Source organism: Phaenicophaeus curvirostris, chromosome 15, assembly GCF_032191515.1.
Source record: "Phaenicophaeus curvirostris isolate KB17595 chromosome 15, BPBGC_Pcur_1.0, whole genome shotgun sequence".
NCBI classification, from domain to species: domain Eukaryota; kingdom Metazoa; phylum Chordata; class Aves; order Cuculiformes; family Cuculidae; genus Phaenicophaeus; species Phaenicophaeus curvirostris.
The window spans coordinates 21,122,337-21,140,378 of NC_091406.1; the positions used below are offsets into that span (position 1 = coordinate 21,122,337).

Here is an 18,042-nt window from a genome sequence, read left to right on the forward strand (position 1 = left end):
CTCTTGTATAAACAGCTGGGGTTAATCTCTAGATCAATGCCTCTTGTTCTTGTGGGAGGCTTCAATCTTCCTGATATCTGCTGGGAGTACAGTAGAGCAGAAAGGAAGCAGTCTAGGAGGTTCCTGGAGTGCGTGGAAGACAACTTCCTTGCACAGCTGGGGAATGAACCAACAAGGGAGGGTGCCCTCCTGGACCTGCTGTTTGTGAACAAAGAAGGCCTTGTGGGGGATGTGGCAGTAGGTGGACGCCTAGGACTAAGTGATCATGAGATGATGGGGTTTTCTGTTCTAGGTGAAGTGAAGAGGGTGGTTAGCAGGACTGTAGCATTAAATTTCCAGAGGGCAGACTTTGAACTCTTCAGAAGGCTGGTTGGCAAAGTCTCATGGGAGACAGTCCTTAAGGGCAAGGGAGCTCAGGAGGGCTGGGAGCTCTTCAAAAAGGAAATCCTAGCAGCTCAGGAGAAAGCCATCCCCATGTTCCGGAAAAGGAGCCGGCGGGGGAGAAAGCCAGCTTGGTTGAACAGAGAGATCTTGAGTGATATCAAGAAGAAGAGAAATGATTATGGGCTCTGGAAGAGGGGACGGGCCTCTTGGGTGGACTACAGGAGGGAAGTGAGACTGTGTAGAGAAAAAATCAGAAGGGCTAAGGCTCAGCTAGAAATCAGATTGGCAAAGTCTGTAAAAGATAACAAAAAATCTTTCTATAAATATATAAATAATAAAAGGAGGACTAGGGAGACCATACAGTCCCTATTGGACACAGAAGGAACACCAGTGACAGGGGATGAGGAAAAGGTTGAGGTACTTAATGCCTTCTTTGCCTCAGTCTTTAATTGTAAAGAAAGTCGTTCCGTCTGTGTACAAACCCAGGAGCTAGAGGAGCAAAACGAGGCTCCCATGATCCACGAGGAGGTGGTCAGAGCCTTGCTAGCCCGACTAGACCCACAAGTCTATGGGGCCGGACGGGATTCACCCTAGGGTACTGAAGGAGCTGGCGGATGTGCTGGCCAAACCCCTTTCCATCATCTTCCAACAGTCCTGGAAGACTGGGGAAGTCCCACTGGACTGGAGGCTGATGTTGTGCCCGTCTACAAGAAGGGTCGCAGGGAGGATCCAGGGAACTCCAGGCCTGTCAGTCTGACCTCAGTGCCAGGGAAAGTCATGGAGCAGGTGATCTTGAGTGTGATCCTGAAGGACATGCAAGAGAACCGGGTGATCAGGCCCAGTCCACATGGGTTCACAAAAGGCAGGTCTTGCCAAACTAACCTGATCGCCTTCTATGACAAAGTGACTCGGCTGCTGGACGAGGGAAAGGCTGTGGATGGATCTTCCTGGACTTCAGTAAAGCCTTTGACACAGTTTCTCCCAGCATTCTGCTTCGGAAACTGTCACCTCTGGCCTGGAGAGGCGCACACTCTCCTGGGTGGAAAACTGGTTGGCTGGAGGGCCCAGAGAGTGGTGGGAGATGGAGTTAACTCCAGCTGGAGGCCAGTGACAAGTGGTGTCCCCAGGGCTCAGTGCTGGGTCCAGCCCTGTTCAATATCTTTATCAATGATCTGGACGAAGGCATCGAGTGCACCCTTAGCAAGTTTGCGGATGACACTAAGCTGGGTGGAAGTGTCGATCTGCTGGAGGGTCGGGAGGCTCCAAAGGGATCTGAACAGGCTGGACCGCTGGGCTGAGACCAATGGGATGAGGTTTAACAAGGCCAAGTGCTGGGTCCTGCACTGGTGAGGGGGCTGGAGAACAGGCCTTATGAGGAACGGCTGAGAGAGCTGGGGGTGTTTTGCCTGGAGAAGGGGAGGCTGAGGGGAGACCTCATTGCTCTCTACATTGCTCCCTGAAAGGAGGTTGTGGAGAGGAGGGTGCTGGGCTCTTCTCCCAAGTGACAGGGGACAGGACAAGAGGGAATGGCCTCAAGCTCCACCAGGGGAGGTTTAGGCTGGACATTAGGAAAAAATTCTTCACAGAAAGGGTGACTGGTCCCTGGCAGAGGCTGCCCAGGGAGGTGGTTGAGTCACCTTCCCTGGAGGGGTTTAAGGCACGGGTGGACGAGGTGCTAAGGGGCATGGGTTAGTGTTTGATAGGAATGGTTGGACTCGATGATCCGGTGGGTCTCTTCCAACCTGGTTATTCTATGATTCTATGATTCTCAGAGATTTAATACCAAGAATCACCAAGGAACAGGGGAGAATAGAGGCAGATCCAGCCTTGACTTCAATGGGCAAAGACTGGGCAAAATAAGAAGGAGCGTGTGTTGTTGGGAGGGGAAACAGAGAGGGGCCTACAGCCTGAAGGTGTTATTCCATGTCCCGGGAGAAGAGGATGCTAGTGCATAGGTTACCTGGTTGTGGAGTGCTTGTATTTCTCTTCTGTCATCTGAATATTGCTGCGGGCTCTGCTCAATAGCAGAAAGAAGCCGAGACACCTCCTTGTGCTGGGCAAGGTTGTTTTCTTCCAGGGTTCTGACCTTCACTTCTTTCTCTTTCAGAGACTGATTCAGTCTGAAAGAGAGAGCACGCAACTCATTACTACATGGTATAATAGTTAATAAACTCTTAGGACTACTCCAAAAGCCACTGTCTTCAGGGAAACTCTAACTGGAGGATTAAAGGAAAAGAAAATGAAACACAACATCAAGAGGACGAAACCCATCTGCATGGAGAGTTCAGAACTCTGCTTTTTAGGAAATGCTGCCAGAGCCACTTACATATGCAAAGATCTGAAAGAGGAAACCCATTCAACAGAACGGAGAGTCTCACAGGCTTCCATTTACCTGGCATTCTCACTCTCAAGGACCTTTAGGGAAGTCTGAAACTTCATGTTGTGATGCTCCACTTCTTCCCTTGACTCTTCTTCATCTCCAGGGACTTTAGACATGCTTGCAGCTCCCTGTTCTGACGTTCCACCTCCTCCCATTGACTCCTCTTCTCCTCCAGGATCTTCTGCAGGTGCACAGCCTCCAGCATCTTCTTTCTTGACACTTCCCGTGCCTCATTCAGATCTTGCTAAGCTTTGTGGCAAATCAGTTGCTGGGACTCTTTGGAGGTTGCAAGCTCAAATGACAACTCTTCCACCTGAAGTAAAACATAACAAAGTAGTGAAATACTACAGCTTGTCACTGTCAGTCATATCATATCCTGTGAGGAAAAGAACAGCTTTAAATTTCACCCCATTGTGGCAGTACCAGATTGACAACAGATACAGCCAACTTGTTTAAAAACTCAAGTGGGTCACCACATCTGTCTGAGGAACCACCTTAGAAAAGAAGGCTAGCAGTAACTGGCCAGCAGAAATCCATTTTGATGACTGCTGGTGATCAAGCAAAAGGACGAGCCCATTTGTCCAGGGCAGCTGCTGACCAGTAAGTCTCCTTCAGACCAGCTGAGATGGAAACCACACTATGATGGCAGTCAGAGGGCTATCCCCATGAGCCTGCTCCGCAATGGAGAGGCACGAAGGGGAGAGACTGCCTGTTTGAGGACTGGAGTACCAATCAGTATTTCAGTCACTTGTTTTTGCAGAGCATTCCTCTGCTGAACTAGGATATTCATTTCCTCTTTGATGGCCTTGATCTCGCTCTGACTTCCCTGCAGTTCTGTCTGCAGCTTTTCTGTGACGTTCTATAAACACAAGCGGAGAATGTGTTACTGGGACCTGCCAACAGCTACAACATTTTTGTCCTTCTGTCTCAACATCACATTCATTCAGCCACCTCTTTCTGCTTTTCTACCCAGCTCTGCTTCTGTTGCAACCTTTCCTTCCTGTTGCTGATCACTGGAGCTTACCATGCTCTGTGCTTTCAGGGCCTGCAGTAAAGTACAATCATAGAATCCTAGAATGCTTTGGGTATGCATGCAGCACACAATATGGTTGGCTTTCTAGGCTGTAAACACGCACTGCCGGCTCATGTTGAGCTTCTCATCCCCAAGCAACCCAAAACCCTTCCCAGCAGGGCTGTTCTCTATCTATTACCTGCCCAGCTTGCATTTGTCCTTGCCTTCTCAGCCCTACAACTCGCATTGCAATTTCTTGTTACTTCCCTTTGCTCTGTTAGCTGGCTCTCGCAGCTCACATCCCATTGCCACCTGCCTGTTCTTTCAACCTAGCCTCTAGTCAGACTTACCTGCCCCTTCTCTCGCTGCTCTTTCATCTCCTGCCTGAGCTGCTCTAAGCTGCTGGGAGGCTTCTCTTAGTTCCCCCTGAGTTCGGAGTAACGTTTGTTATAAAGCATTCTTCTGCACAGAAATAAGGAGAAGATGAGTTTCAACTTTGTGTGGTATGACTCATAGCCCGATGGGCTCACAACTTCAGAAAGCACTATGCCTAAGTCAGTATCTGCCCACCTAGAGACACAGCTTCCTAGATGAGGTTGGCAGTATAAACACGGACCATTCACAATCCATCTGCGACAGACTGCCCAGGCTGCCCAGGGAGGGGGTTGAGTCCCCTTCCCTGGAGGGGTTTAAGGGATGGGTGGACGAGGTGCTGAGGGACATGGGTTAGTGACTGATGGGAATGGTTGGACTTGATGATCCCGTGGGTCTCTTCCAACCTGGTGACTCTATGACTCTATGATTCTATGATACTAGAGGCAAGAGGGAGCCTAGGCTAAAGCGCAGGAGACCATGGCTAGGTGAGGGCACATCCTTGACTGTGTGCTGGAAGGGAAAATCTGGTGACAACTGTGAAGTTCAACAGAATCAGAGAATAGTCTGGGTTGGAAGGGACATTAAAGATCATCCACTTCCAACCCCCCTGCCATGGGCAGGGACACCTCCCACTGGATCAGGCTGCTCAAAGCCTCATTTAACCTGGCCTTGAACACCTCCAGGGATGGGGCAGCCACAGCATCCCTGGACAACCTGCTCCAGGGCTTCCCCACCCTCATGGTGAAGAAATTCTTCCTGATGTCCGGTCTAACTCTGCCCCTCTCCAGTTTATCCCCGTTGCTCCTCGTCCTATCACTCCAAGCCCTTGGCAACAGTCCCTCCCCAGCTTTCCTGGAGCCCCTTCAAGTACTGGAAGGTCAGTACAAGGTCTCCTTGGAGCCTTCTCCTCTCCAGGCTGAACAACCCCAACTCTGTTAGCCTGTCCTCATATGGAAGATGCTCCAGCCCTCACATCATCCTTGGAGTCTCCTCTGGACCAGTTCCAACAGCTCCATCTCCTTCTCCTCTTGAGGATTCCAGAACTAGACACAGTCCTCCAGATGAGGACTCACAAGAGAGAAGCAGAGGAGCAAAGACCCTGGCAGTTGCAGGGAAGCACTTCAGGCAGGAGGTTACTGTAAAGAGACCAGGTGGAAGGAGATGGAGCTGAAAGGAAAAGTCTGCTTCACAAGCCTTGGAGGACACCGCAGGATGGCCATGGCTCACCTTCCACCGAGCTGGCTGGCTCTCCCGAGCCCGTCGCCTCACTCGCTCCTCCTCCGCCTGCCTTCTGCTCTCCTCCTCTGCTAACTTAGCCATGTTCTCAAAGCGTGATCGCAGGCTGCCGGGGCCGCTGGAAGCTCCTGTGGAGAAGACAGCTGATCAAGCCTGTGCAGTGGCTCCCTTTCACCAAGCATCCAGGAGAAACCCAGATCTCTGCCTCTCCCGGAGAAACATGCAGCTCAACCACCTTCTTCTGCCCCTCCAAGCAAGTTAATCCATATCCCACCACAGCACGTGCCACAGGGGGACCACGGGGCTCACAGCTTCCCACCAAGCCCAGAGTTGGTTATCAGTTGTCTCACCTGCCTCCACTGGTCTTGTTTTCTCATACGAGGAGGTGGGAGCTACCATCTCCTTAAAGCCAGCAGCACTCTGCAAGGGGAAGCAAAAGAATGGTCCAGCTTGATAGGCAAGGACAGTGCTGAGATCGTAGAATCATAGAATCACCAGGTTGGAAAAGACCCACTGGATCATTGAGTCCAACCATTCCCATCAATCACTAACCCATGTCCCTCAGCACCTCGTCCACCCATCCCTTAAACCCCTCCAGGGAAGGGGACTCAACCCCCTCCCTGGGCAGCCTCTGCCAGGGACCAATCACCCTTTCCATGAAATATTTCATCCTGATGTCCAGCTTGACCCTCCCCTGGTGGAGCTTGAGGCCATTCCCTCTCGTCCTGTCCCCTGTCACTTGGGAGAAGAGGCCAGAACCATGGAATGTCCTGAGTTGGAAGGGACCTGCAAGGACCATCCAGTCCAACTCCTGGTCCTGCACAGGACAACCCCAACATTCACACCATGAGCCTGAGGGAGTTGGCCAAATGCTTCTGGAATATTATCAGGCTTGGAGCCGTGATGGCTTCCCTGGACAGCTGTTCCAGTGCTCCATCACCTATGGGAGAAGAACCTTTTCCTAATATCCAAACTAACCCTCCCCTGGCATCTTCCTGCCATTCCCCCGTGTCCTGTCAACAGTCACCAGAGAGAAGAGCTCAGTGCCCGCTTCTCCTCTTCCCTCATGAGGAAGCTCTAGACCATGGCAAGGTCTCCCCTCAGCCTCCTCCAGGCTGAACAGACCAGGTGATTTTAGCTGCTTCTCATAGGACTTCCCTCTAAACCCTCCACTGACTTTGTGGCCTCCTCTGGACCCTGGCCTAGAACACCTCCAGGGAGGGGGCAGCCACAATTTCCCTGGGCAACCTGTGCCAGGGCCTCCCCACCCTCATCATGAAGAAGAGAGAGTTGGGGTTGTTCAGCCTGGAGAAGACAAGGCTCTGTGAAGAACTTAGAGCAGCCTTCTAGTATCTGAAGGGGCTCCAGGAAAGCTGGAGAGCGACTTCTTACAAGGGCCTGGAGTGGTAGGATGAAGGAGAATGTCTTTAAATTGGAAGAGGGAAGGTTTAGATTAGTCATTAGGAAGAAATTCTTCACGATGAGGGTGGCGAGGCCCTGGTAGAGGTTCCCCAGGGAAGCTGTGGCTGCCCCATCCCTGGAGATGTTGAAGGCCAGGTTGGATTGGGCATGGGCAGCCTGATCTAGTTGGACGTGTTGGAACGGGATGGGCTTTAAGGTCCCTTCCAACCCAAACTACTCTATGATTCTATGACCCCTGGGGTGTTTGCAGCAAAAAAGAAGTGGGATCAAGTGGTTTTATCTACTTTCATACAAAAACGAAAGTGCAGGTGGGATCCAGCCTTCAGTGATCCAGAGAAAGAGGTGGGTGATGGTTCAGTCTGAGAGTGGAATGGTTCAAAAGCAGCTGAGAATGGAAAAAAAACTGTTCCCCCAGACTGGACTCCTCCACACCCTCTTCTATTTAAACCACACGAGTTCCCTTTCCCTTGCAGTAGTGCACACGCAGCGCTGGGATCACATCTCCAGCTTCGAAGCCTCTTCCCTTGTAGCAACGCAAAGAGCATTGATGAGCAGGAAACAATTTCAAGCTGCAGCACGCGGTCTTACCTTATCCACCCTGTCCTTCTGGACCCCATAGCGGCCTCCAAACCCCTTGGAATAGTCTGTATGGGAAAAAAAAAAAAAAAGGTTGGACTTCCTGATAAGACTGATGAGGCACCGGCCCAGGTTGTCCAGCGAAGTTGTGGCTGCCCCATCCCTGGAGGTGTTCAAGGCCAGGTCAGATGGGGCTTTGAGCAGCCTGATCCAGTGGGAGGTGTCCCTGCCCATGTCAGGGGCTCAGAACTGGATGATATTTAAGATCCCTTCCAACCTGAACTAGCCTATGATTCTATGACTTGATGATCTCAAAGGTCTTTTCCAACCAAGCAATTCTATGATTCTACTCTTATCACACATGGAACTAAGCAGAGGTAACAGACGCAAAATTATATGGACAAGAGCTTTTAAGGCTTATTCTTAATTCCTTTGAGTGAAATTTTTACCCCATCCCTGGAGGTGTTCAAAGGCCAGGTTGGATGGGCATTGAGCAACCTGATCCAGTGGGAAGTGTCCCTGCTCATGGCAGGGGGTGGAACTGGATGGGGTTTGAGGTCTCTTCCAACACAAACCACTCCGTGATTCTATGAAGTGCACAGGTTTCAGTGCTGGACGTTGGCAAATCTGCTTCCAGGAACTGGGATGAGAAGCCAGTCAAGCTGCTCCTAGAACCTGCTTTGCTTGGCTCCCATGTACTCACCTGTCCGATGAGCTTATAACCAGGAACGAACCTATCTGAGAAAGCACAATATGGTCTAGGAAGCTTGGATTCAGGGTCTTGCATTCAATATCCCCCAGTGATCCAAGCATGCGCCTTCTCTGGAAAAGCTCATGCTTGTGTTTTGGTGGTTCCACAACGTGGTGTCTACATTCGGCTTTCAGCAGGAGGAACTCTCTCAGGTATGAACCACTGGCTCTAGGTCTGTGTGTGCTCCAAGGAAATCGTGCTCTGGCAGCATTGTCCTACCTGTTTGGGATGCATGGGGTTGAAGTTCCTCCCGGTGGTCCCAGCCAAGGGCACTCTTGTCTTGACAATCCCTCTGGACCTCAAACTTCCCACCAAAGCCCACAGAATAATCTTCAGCCGCAGGCATCCGGGTCGTGGCGTGGAACAGAACAAACAAGGGAGGGAAAGAGAGAAGTAGCAGCACTGTGAAGCTCAGGTGTAACAGTTTTCCCTGCCCAGGACTTCGAGAAAGACATGGAGCAAGTCCAGGTTTCCCCACTGGTGGCTGCAGCGATAGCTTTTTGGGATGCCACCTGCTATGAGCAACCACCTGGGTTTCCCTGCACCCTCCCTTTGGTGACTATAGGATCATAGAATCACCAGGTTGGAAGAGACCCACCGGATCATCGAGTCCAACCATTCCCATCAATCACTAATCCATGTCCCTCAGCACCTCATCCACCCATCCCTTAAACCCCTCCAGGGAAGGGGACTCAACCACCTCTCTGGGCATATAGTCTCTATACTGCCCAGGAGGTCCCTGTGCCCATAGAAATCTGCTGCTCCTCTTCATCCAGTGGCTTTCCTCACCTGTCCCATCCCCTTGCTCCAAGCGTTGAGCAACCAACAGCTCCCTGTGGCTTTTCCACCACTCATGGAAACCCCAAGTGCTCCACGGCCCCACTAAGAAGAGTCCCAAGCTCCAGTCCTGACATTGCCTGCAGCACTGGGCTCCCCCAGCTCACCTTTCTGAGAGTCGTGCTTCCCCGCCTGGCTCTGGCAGTCAAAACCCACGGCTGCTTTGTCCACCTTGTCCTTCTCCACGCCGTAGCGGCCACCGAAGCCCTTGGAGTAATCTGAGGTGGTGCACGGAGTGAAATGGTGCCCTGAGCATGGGGTTGGTGAGGGAAGGGAGAGAAGATGGGGAGCAGCACCGGGGAGGAGCTCCAAGGAGGAGGAAGAGCAGCAGGGACAGAGGAAAAAGCCAGGAAATGGGGTTTGGAAGGGGCAGAGTGGATGGTAGGAAGCACCATGAGGACCATGGAGGATGAGAGTCTATTAGAATGGGTGCACAAAGCAAGTGTGAGTCATGGGGGCTGTGGCAGCAGGAGACAGAGGAGGCCGAGAGGGCAAGGAAGAAACGTAACACGGCAAGGGTGGTTGGGGAGACAGTGGGAACTCAGCCAGGCAAGGACATAAAGCCAAAGCAAGAGTCATAGAATCACAGAATCACCAGCTTGGAAAGGACCCACTGGATCACTGAGTCCAACCATTCCCACCAATCACTAACCCATGTCCCTCAGCACCTCATCCACCCGTTCCTTAAACCCCTCCAGGGAAGGGGACTCAACCCCCTCCCTGGGCAGCCTCTGCCAGGGACCAATCACCCTTTCCATGAAATATTTCATCCTGATGTCCAGCCTGACCCTCCCCTGGTGGAGCTTGAGGCCATTCCCTCGTCCTGTCCCTTGGGAGAAAAGCCCAGCTCCCTCTTCTCCGCAACCTCCTTTCAGGTAGTTGGAGAGAGCAATGAGGTCTCCCCTCAGCCTCCTTTTCTCCAGGCTAAACACCCCCAGGGCCCTCAGACTTGTTCTCCAGCCCCTTCCCCAGCTTTGTTGCTCTTCTCTGGACTCGCTCCAGAGCCTCAACATCCTTCTTGTGGTGAGGGGCCCAGAACTGAACACAGGATTCCAGGAGCAGTTAGGAGCAGGACTAAGCAAAGGGACACATTGCGGCCACCTTGTCCAACACACCTTGTCAGCTCAGTCCCGCTGGACTCCGCACTTCCCTCCAAAGCCCTTGGCTGCATCTGTCTGTGAGGAGTGCTTCCCGACCTCAGGAACGTACTCGCGGCCCACCGCGCACTGAGAAGAAAGTGTTGCAAGACAGGGTGATGTTCTGAACATCACACTAAGCAAACTAACAGTTCACAGAATCACCACGTTGGAGAAGACCCACCGGATCATCGAGTCCAACCATTCCCATCAGTCACTAACCCATGTCCCTCAGCACCTCATCCACCCATCTTTTAAATTCCTCCAGGGATGGTGACTCAACCACCTCCCTGGCAGCCTCTGCCAATGCCCAAATTTCATAATATTAAATCAAACATTGGGGCAAACTTTGTGCTAATCAAAAGAACGAAGCACCCAGGGAAGCTGATAAAGCACATCCTGAAAATGTAGGTCCTGCGCATACAATCATAGAATCATTGAACGGTCTGAGTTGGAAGGGACCTTAAAGATCATCCAGTCCCAACCCTCCTGCCGTGGGCAGGGACACCTCCATCTGCACCAGGCTGCTTAAGACCCCATCCAACCTGGCCTTGAGCACCTCCAGGGATGGAAACTCCATCACTGCTTCTCAAGGTAGCCTCTTCCAATGCTTCCCCACTCTTTCAGTAAAGAATTTTTTCCTAACATCTAATCTAAACCTCTCCTGGAGCAACCTGAGGCTATTTTCTCATGTCTTATCCCTTATTCCTTGTTACTCGCTGTGAAAAAATTGAAGTCTTGAATGCTGAAAGGCATGGGAAGAAGCATAATGAGGATTATTAGAAAAGATTTGATGTGAGAACAGGGAATATGAAGTACGGCTTCACCCTGGGGGAGATGATAGAGATCTGGAATGGAGAATTTGAGGGGCAATTAGTCATTAGTTCTCCAAGCACACGTAGGAAGGCACCAGATTTAATTGTTACACAGCAGGTTCAAAACAAGCCAGAAGAAAGTCCTTCTTCACTAAGGGGAACTTTGAGTGGAAGCTGGAGAGATAAATTACACCCATGGATTCAAATAAATCGCAAATACAGATTATGGGATGGTTAGAATGTGCAAATCTGTGAAGTCATGGAAGGTCTCCAGGACACAATTCAGGGATGCTCCTATCCTTTGTGAGGAAAAGATCTTCCCACTAGGGCCCAAGGAAGCCTCCTATGATTGTTACCTTATCCATCCGGTCTCGCTCTGTTCCAAATTTGCCCCCGTAGCCATAGGAGGCCTTGGGATCAGTCTCCAGCTCCTTCTTCTTGATGACCTCGTGCTCCTCTGACACCTTGCTCCTCAGCTGATGGATGCTGTGAGACACAGAGTCAGGGAAGGTCACGGTGGGATCGTGCAGAGCTAGATGGAGCATCTCTGTGCCACCAGAGTCCAGCACGGAGCAGGGCACCAACCCTCCACCTGTCAGCGGGCCCACACTGGGCTCTTCTGGGCAGCACTGAGGTACGAGATAGAATCATAGAATAACTAGGTTGGAAGAGACCTACCGGATCATCAAGTCCAACCATTCCCATCAGTCACTAACCCATGTCCCTCAGCACCTCATCCACCTGTTCCTTAAACCCCTCCAGGGAAGGTGACTCAACCCCCTCCCTGGGCAGCCTCTGCCAGGGACCAATCACCCTTTCCATGAAATATTTCATCCTGATGTCCAGCCTGACCCTCCCCTGGTGGAGCTTGAGGCCATTCCCTCTTGTCCTGTCCCCTGTCACCTGGGAGAAGAGCCCAGCTCCCTCTTCTCCACAACCTCCTTTCAGGGAGTTGGAGAGAGCAATGAGGTCTCCCCTCAGCCTCCTTTACTCCAGGCTAAACACCCCCAGGGCCCTCAGACTTGTTCTCCAGCCCCTTCCCCAGCTCCATTGCTCTTCTCTGGACTCGCTCCAGAGCCTCAACATCCTTCTTGTGGTGAGGGGCCCAGAACTGACCCCAGGATTCGAGGAGCGGTCTCACCAGTGCCAAGTCCAGAGGGAGAAGAACCTCTCTGGCCCTGCTCGCCACGCCTGTCTGATCCAAGCCAAGATGCCATTGGCCTTCTTGGCCACCTGGGCCCCTGCTGGCTCCTGTTCAACCAACCCCCCGACATCCTTCTCCTCCAGGCAGCTTTCCAGCCAGACTTCTCCTAGTCTGGAGCTGCCCAGGGTTGTTGTACCCCAAGTGCAGGATCCACTGCTGAGGCCACTCACCCGTTGTCGGAGGTAAAAAACACCAAGGTTGAGTTGGTGAGACTGTTTTCCTCCAGCGCCTGCAGCACCTCTCCCACCGAGCCATCAAACTCCGCGAGCGCGTCCCTGAACGGCCCACGCTGTGACTGCCCCGCGTACTCCCGGCTGGCAAACTGGGGGTAGTGTGTGTGCTGGAAAAAGGGCAGAGAAGAGTGCTACGCAAACTCCCAGAGCTTCCTCGGGCTCGCAGAAGTTCACCTGGGGACAGTGAGCAGCCCAGCATGGACGTGGAGAGAAGTGACAACCCCCACGAGATGAATCCTACAATTGTTTGGTTGGAAACGCCCTTCGAGATCAATGAGTCCAACCGTCCGTGTCCACCACTAAACCAGATCCCTGAGCACCTCATCTCCCTGTCTTTTCAACACCTCCTGGGATGATGACTCCACCACTGTCTTGGGCAGCCTCTACCAGCGTCTGAGAACCCTTTCAGCGAAGAAATTTTTCCTAATATCCAAAATATCCAATCTAAACCTCCCCTGGTGGAATTTAAGGCCATTTCCTCTCATCCTGTTGCTTGTTACTTGGAAGAAGAGACCAGCACCCACCTCGCTACAACCTCCTTTCAGGGAGCAAGAGAGGGATAAGGTCTCCTCTCAGCCCCGTTTTCTCTAGGCTGAACAGCACCAGTTCCCTCAGCTTCTTCTCAGTAGACTTGTTCTCCAGCCCCTCCACCGTATCCGTTGCTGACAGGAGGTTTGTTCCTGAGCTCCGTCTCTCAGCAATGGCACAAAGGAGCTGAGCCCCATGAGAAGACACGGAGACACAGAGCGAGAAGTTTTCCTCAGTAGGCTCCTGACCTAGAGAAGCTGGCAAAGCTGCAGAAAGCAGCAGCCCAAGAACATTGTGATAATGGAGACCTGAGTGTGGGAACAGCAACCCCAGGAGCAAGTCCTGGCTGCTCAGCACAGTGATAGAACCATAGAAGAGTCTGGGTTGGAAGGGATCTCAAAGTCAACCAGTTCCACCCCTGCCACAGGCAGGGACACCTCCCACTGGATCAGGCGGCCCAAGGCTCCATCCAACCTGGCCTTGAACACCTCCAGGGATGGGGCAGCCACAGCTTCCCTGGAAAACCTGCTCCAGGGCCTCCCCACCCTCACGGTGAAGAAATTCTTCCTTATATCAAGCCTAAATCTGCCCCTCTCCAGTTTATCCCCATTGCCCCTTGTCCTGTCACTACAAGCCTTTGTGAACAGTCCCTCCCCAGCTTTCTCGGAGCCCCTTCAGGTACTGGAAGGTCGTTCTAAGGTCTCCTCGGAGCCTTCTCTTCTCCAGGCTGAACAAACCCAACTCTCTCAGCCTCTCCTCGTGCGGGAGGTTCTCCAGCCCTCTGATCACCTTTTTAGCCTCCTCTGGACCTGCTCCAACAGCTCCATCTCCTTCTCCTGTTGAGGATTCCTCGTTCTCCTGTCCAGGTCAGAGGTGACAGTTTACGAAGCAGAAGGCTGGGAGAAACTGTGTCAAAGGCTTTACTGAAGTCCAGGAAGATCCATCCCCAGCCTTTCCCTCATCCCTTCAAGCTCTCTCCCCATTCCCGCTGGATGCCCACCAGCTCCTCACCTGATCGTGGGAGTCGGGCACCCCAAGGAAGTGGTCAAAGCCCTGGTGGGTGGGAAGGAAGGAGCCGTTCTGGCCCAAGCCAAGGTGCCACTTGCCCACCATGGCCGTGGCGTAGCCCTCGGCCTTCAGCAGCTCGGCCACAGCGACCTCCGCCAGCGGCAGCCCCCGTGAGTCCGGGTTGAAGATGCTGGGGTAGATCCCGGAGCACGTCTGGAAGGGGCCGGTCAGCAGGGCTGTGCTGGGGAGGGAGGAGACGGGGCAGGCATGAGGGGCCAGGAGGGCAGAGAAGGGCAGGACGGGGAGGAGAGACGGGGGGCGACGAGGAGAGACGGGGGGATGAGGCAAGAAAGGGGGACAAGGTGAGAGGGGAGATGAGGCGAGAAGGGGGATGAGGTAAAAAGAAGGGACAAAGGCAGAGGGGGGACAACGTGAGACAGGGGGATGAGGAGAGAGCAGGGACGAGGCGGGAAGGGGAACGAGGGCAGAGAAGGAGGGGGGAACGAGGGTAGAGAGAGAGGGGGGGACGAGGGCAGAGAGAGAGGGGAGGATGAGGACGGGGTCGGGGAAGAGGGAGGAGAGGGGGGCCCGGCTCCTCCCGCCCCAGGGCCGCACCGGGAGGGGCTGCAGGCGGCGGAGCTGCTGTACCAGGCGGGGAAGCGCAGCCCGCGGGCCCCAGCCGGTCCGGGTGCCCGGAACACCCCAGGGCCCCGAAGCCCAGGCCGCCCGCCAGCAGCAGCACGAAGCCGGGCCGGGCGGAGGCCGCTCCCCGCAGGGCCGGAGCCCCAGAACCGAGGGGAGGAACCAGCCCCGAGGCCCCACGGCGCCGCCGCAACGAGCGCGCCCGGCACCGCCCGCCGCGGGACCCTCCGCCCCGGGCCGGAAGCGGAGACACAGGCTTCCGGCGCGGTGACCGGAAGCGCCGCGGGGCAAACCGGGAATTGTAGTTCGCCACGGGATCCGGCAGTCCGAGTCCGCCGCGGGGCATGCCGGGAGTTGTAGTCAACACGTGAGGAGAGGGAAGGGCCTCAGGCTCCACCAGGGAGGCTGAGTGGACGAGGCGCTGAGGGACACGGGTTAGTGACTGATGGGAACGGTCGGACTCGATGGTCCGGTGGGTCCTTTCCAAGCTGGGGATTCTATGGTTCTGTGATCTGCGTCCGGGGAGGTGGGAATGAGCTGCCCCCCAGAGCAGGGTGGAAGGGGAAGAGCACAGCGATGCCGCTGCCGGGGCCAAGCCAAGCCCTGGGGGGAGAGAAGGAGAACGATCCAGTGGGAGTGTTCCTGCCCGTGGTAGGGGGTTGGAACGGGATGATTTTTTAAGGTCCAACCCAATCTATTCCATGATTCTATGACTGTACCTGTCTGTCTCCTGCCAGCAGTAGTTCTGTGAGGCGAGACGTCTCTTCTTCCCTCTTCCGGAACGATGCAAGGAATAAGATAGAGGACTTGGAGCTGGAGCTGAGCAAGACGCAGGCTGAGAAGGACCATTTCAGTGCCCAGAACCAAGAGCTGCACAAACAGCTTGCTCAAAGCCAAGAAGGTAGAGCTTCTCCTTACCAACCCACTGACCCGATCCTGTCTCAGCAGCGGGGATCTCTGATAGCACGCAAAGGAACAGTGCAGTGTCCCGAGATGGGAAGACTTTTCGTAGCGAACGTTCCAGTGGCTGGCAGCGCATCTCGCTGTGCTGCTGGTCGTACAGGTGCAGGGAGGGTGCCTTTCGGGTCACACCTCACTGCTAAGTAGGTGTAGCTGGATACCTTCACAGCGTCCTTCTCTGGATGCTTTTTAAAAGCACCAGCCTGCAGAAAGCCGGTGCAATGCTTTCTTGTTCCTGCCTTGCTGTTGTCCTGGTATCACTGGATATTTCCTTTCTTCTTTTTTTTGCTAGTGCACAAGGTGTTCCCCTGGCATTTTTCTGGACAGATACCAAAGTGCATTTTCAATAATAACATTGACATCTGCTCTTTGTCTCTAACGTCTCTCAGGTCTTCCTGGTCCTATTGGGAATGTCACAGTTAGTTTTCACTTTTGCTTCTTTTTCCTTTTCCTGTAGGACACTAGATCTGACCTTCACCTGCTCTCTCTGTCCTTGTTTCGTCACTGTTGGTTCTACCTGCTTCTAACACTGTGGGTGATGTGCTGCCATGTCCTCAGCCCTGGTTTTCAACAAGCAGAAGAGCCAACACATTCTCATAGCCTTCTGAACCTTGCCACTTTCATTCTTCTTTTCTCTGCCAGCAAGTTTCCTTTACTTACCTTTGCTTTGAAAGTTCTGTGGGCTTAGGGCCTGGAAAACATAGACAGGCAGATAAGAAAATAGTTTCTCTGCAGGATGCAAATCTGTTTGATTTTGCTTTATTTTTCACTTTCTCCTTCACTTTTACTGCTGCAGAGTCGCAGATGGCAGAATGTCAGACCACTATGCAAGCTGGTGACATTCTTTAAATTGATGCGGGAGCTCCTGCAGTTCCCGTGGGCTGGAAAGGCTTGAGGGGCAGAGCAGACAACCTTGCCCATTTTGGATCTGAAGTGAAGTTATAGATCTGGTAGAGCAAGTCTTGTTGAATATCTCTGAATTGCTTTGTTAATCAATGGATGAATAAATGGTTAATCAACTGATGAATAGATAGCATCTATTTTAAATCTGTGATCCACCTCAACAAGCTGTAACATGCTTCAGAATCAAAGTCTGAAAAAATTCCATCCAGGAAGATTCCTTCAGCCCGTGTAATAGTGGGAGTTGGAGTCCTAACCACACGTCACACTGGGACCTGGAGTGCTTCTCCGTTACAGTGCGGCAGAAGGTTCAGTTCCTCAGCCCACAGTATGCTGGGAGCTGGAGTGCTTCACCCCAGAGCCTGCTGCAAACTTGATTCCTTCACCCTAGGAGGGGTTTTTTGGTTGTGCCCCAAGTGCAGGACCCGGCACTTGGCCTTGTTAAACCTCATCCCATTTGACTCTGCCCAGCGGTCCAGCCTGTTCAGATCCCTTTGGAGCCTCCCGATCCTCCATCAGATCCACACTTCCACCCAGCTTAGTGTCGTCCGCAAACTTGCTAAGGGTGCACTCGATGCCTTCATCCAGGTCATTGATACAGACATTGAACAGGGCTGGACCCAGCACTGAGCCCTGGGGAACCCCACTTGTCACTGGCCTCCAGCTGGAGTTAACTCCATCTCCCACCACTCTCTGGGCCCTCCATCCTACCAGTTTTCCACCCAGGAGAGTGTGCGCCTGTCCAGGCCAGAGGTGACAGTTTCTGAAGCAGAATGCTGGGAGAAACTGTGTCAAAGGCTTTACTGAAGTCCAGGAAGATCCATCCACAGCCTTTCCCTCATCCAGCAGCCAAGTCACTTTGTCATAGAAGGCGATCAGGTTAGTTTGGCAAGACCTGCCTTTTGTGAACCCGTGTGGACTGGGCCTGATCACGCGGTTCTCTTGCATGTGCTTCATGATCGCACTCAAGATCACCTGCTCCATGACTTTCCCTGGCACTGAGGTCAGACTGACAGGCCTGGAGTTCCCTGGATCCTCCCTGCGACCCTTCTTGTAGACAAGCACAACATCAGCCTCCAGTCCAGTGGGACTTCCCCAGTCTTCCAGGACTGTTGGAAGATGATGGAAAGGGGTTTGGCCAGCACATCCGCCAGCTCCTTCAATACCCTTGGATGAATCCCATCCAGCCCCATAGACTTGTGGGTCTAGTCGGGCTAGCAAGGCTCTGACCACCTCCTCTTGGATCATGGGAGCCTCATCCTGCCAGTTGGTGAAGTCAAGCAGAGTGTGTACGGAGCCCTGGCTTCTTGTGTCAGGGACAGGTGTGGGTCCCAGTGCAGCTCCTGGGGCGAGTCATGGTCGGTGTTTCTCCAAAACCCACCTCGTGCGGGGCCCCAGGCTGAGTGAGGCGAGCGAGAGGCTCTGTGAGGGTCTGCCCCTTGCCCAGAACTGGTGGGATGGGCTGAGCGTGTGCAGTCAGCAGCAGCCTCAGTCTGGCCAGCTGGGCTCTAGGGGGCTGGGGTCCGTGCTGGGCTGTCAGGTGGCAGAGGGTCCGTGCCGGCCCCTGGGGAGATGGGCGAGCGTGGGGTGCCTGTGGGAGAAAGGCGTGAGGGCTGCTTGTTTGCAGGGAGCACCGGGACGGA

The 18,042-nt window shown here is 53.4% G+C and overlaps 1 protein-coding gene across 1 annotated transcript; it reads right to left on the bottom strand.

Moving 5' to 3' along the window:
- Positions 1-2,992: 2,992 nt before the first annotated feature.
- LOC138727014 (arylsulfatase A-like) lies at positions 2,993-14,885 on the bottom strand. Its single transcript, XM_069869128.1, is given in 13 exon segments — positions 2,993-3,077; positions 4,127-4,238; positions 5,379-5,515; positions 5,738-5,807; positions 7,398-7,453; positions 8,356-8,466; positions 9,081-9,191; positions 11,281-11,410; positions 12,299-12,468; positions 13,679-13,747; positions 13,901-14,138; positions 14,513-14,573; positions 14,576-14,885. Coding segments are annotated over 10 exon segments (1,284 nt in total). The 3' UTR covers positions 2,993-3,077; positions 4,127-4,238; positions 5,379-5,515; positions 5,738-5,779.
- Between the last annotated feature and the right edge of the window lie 3,157 nt (positions 14,886-18,042).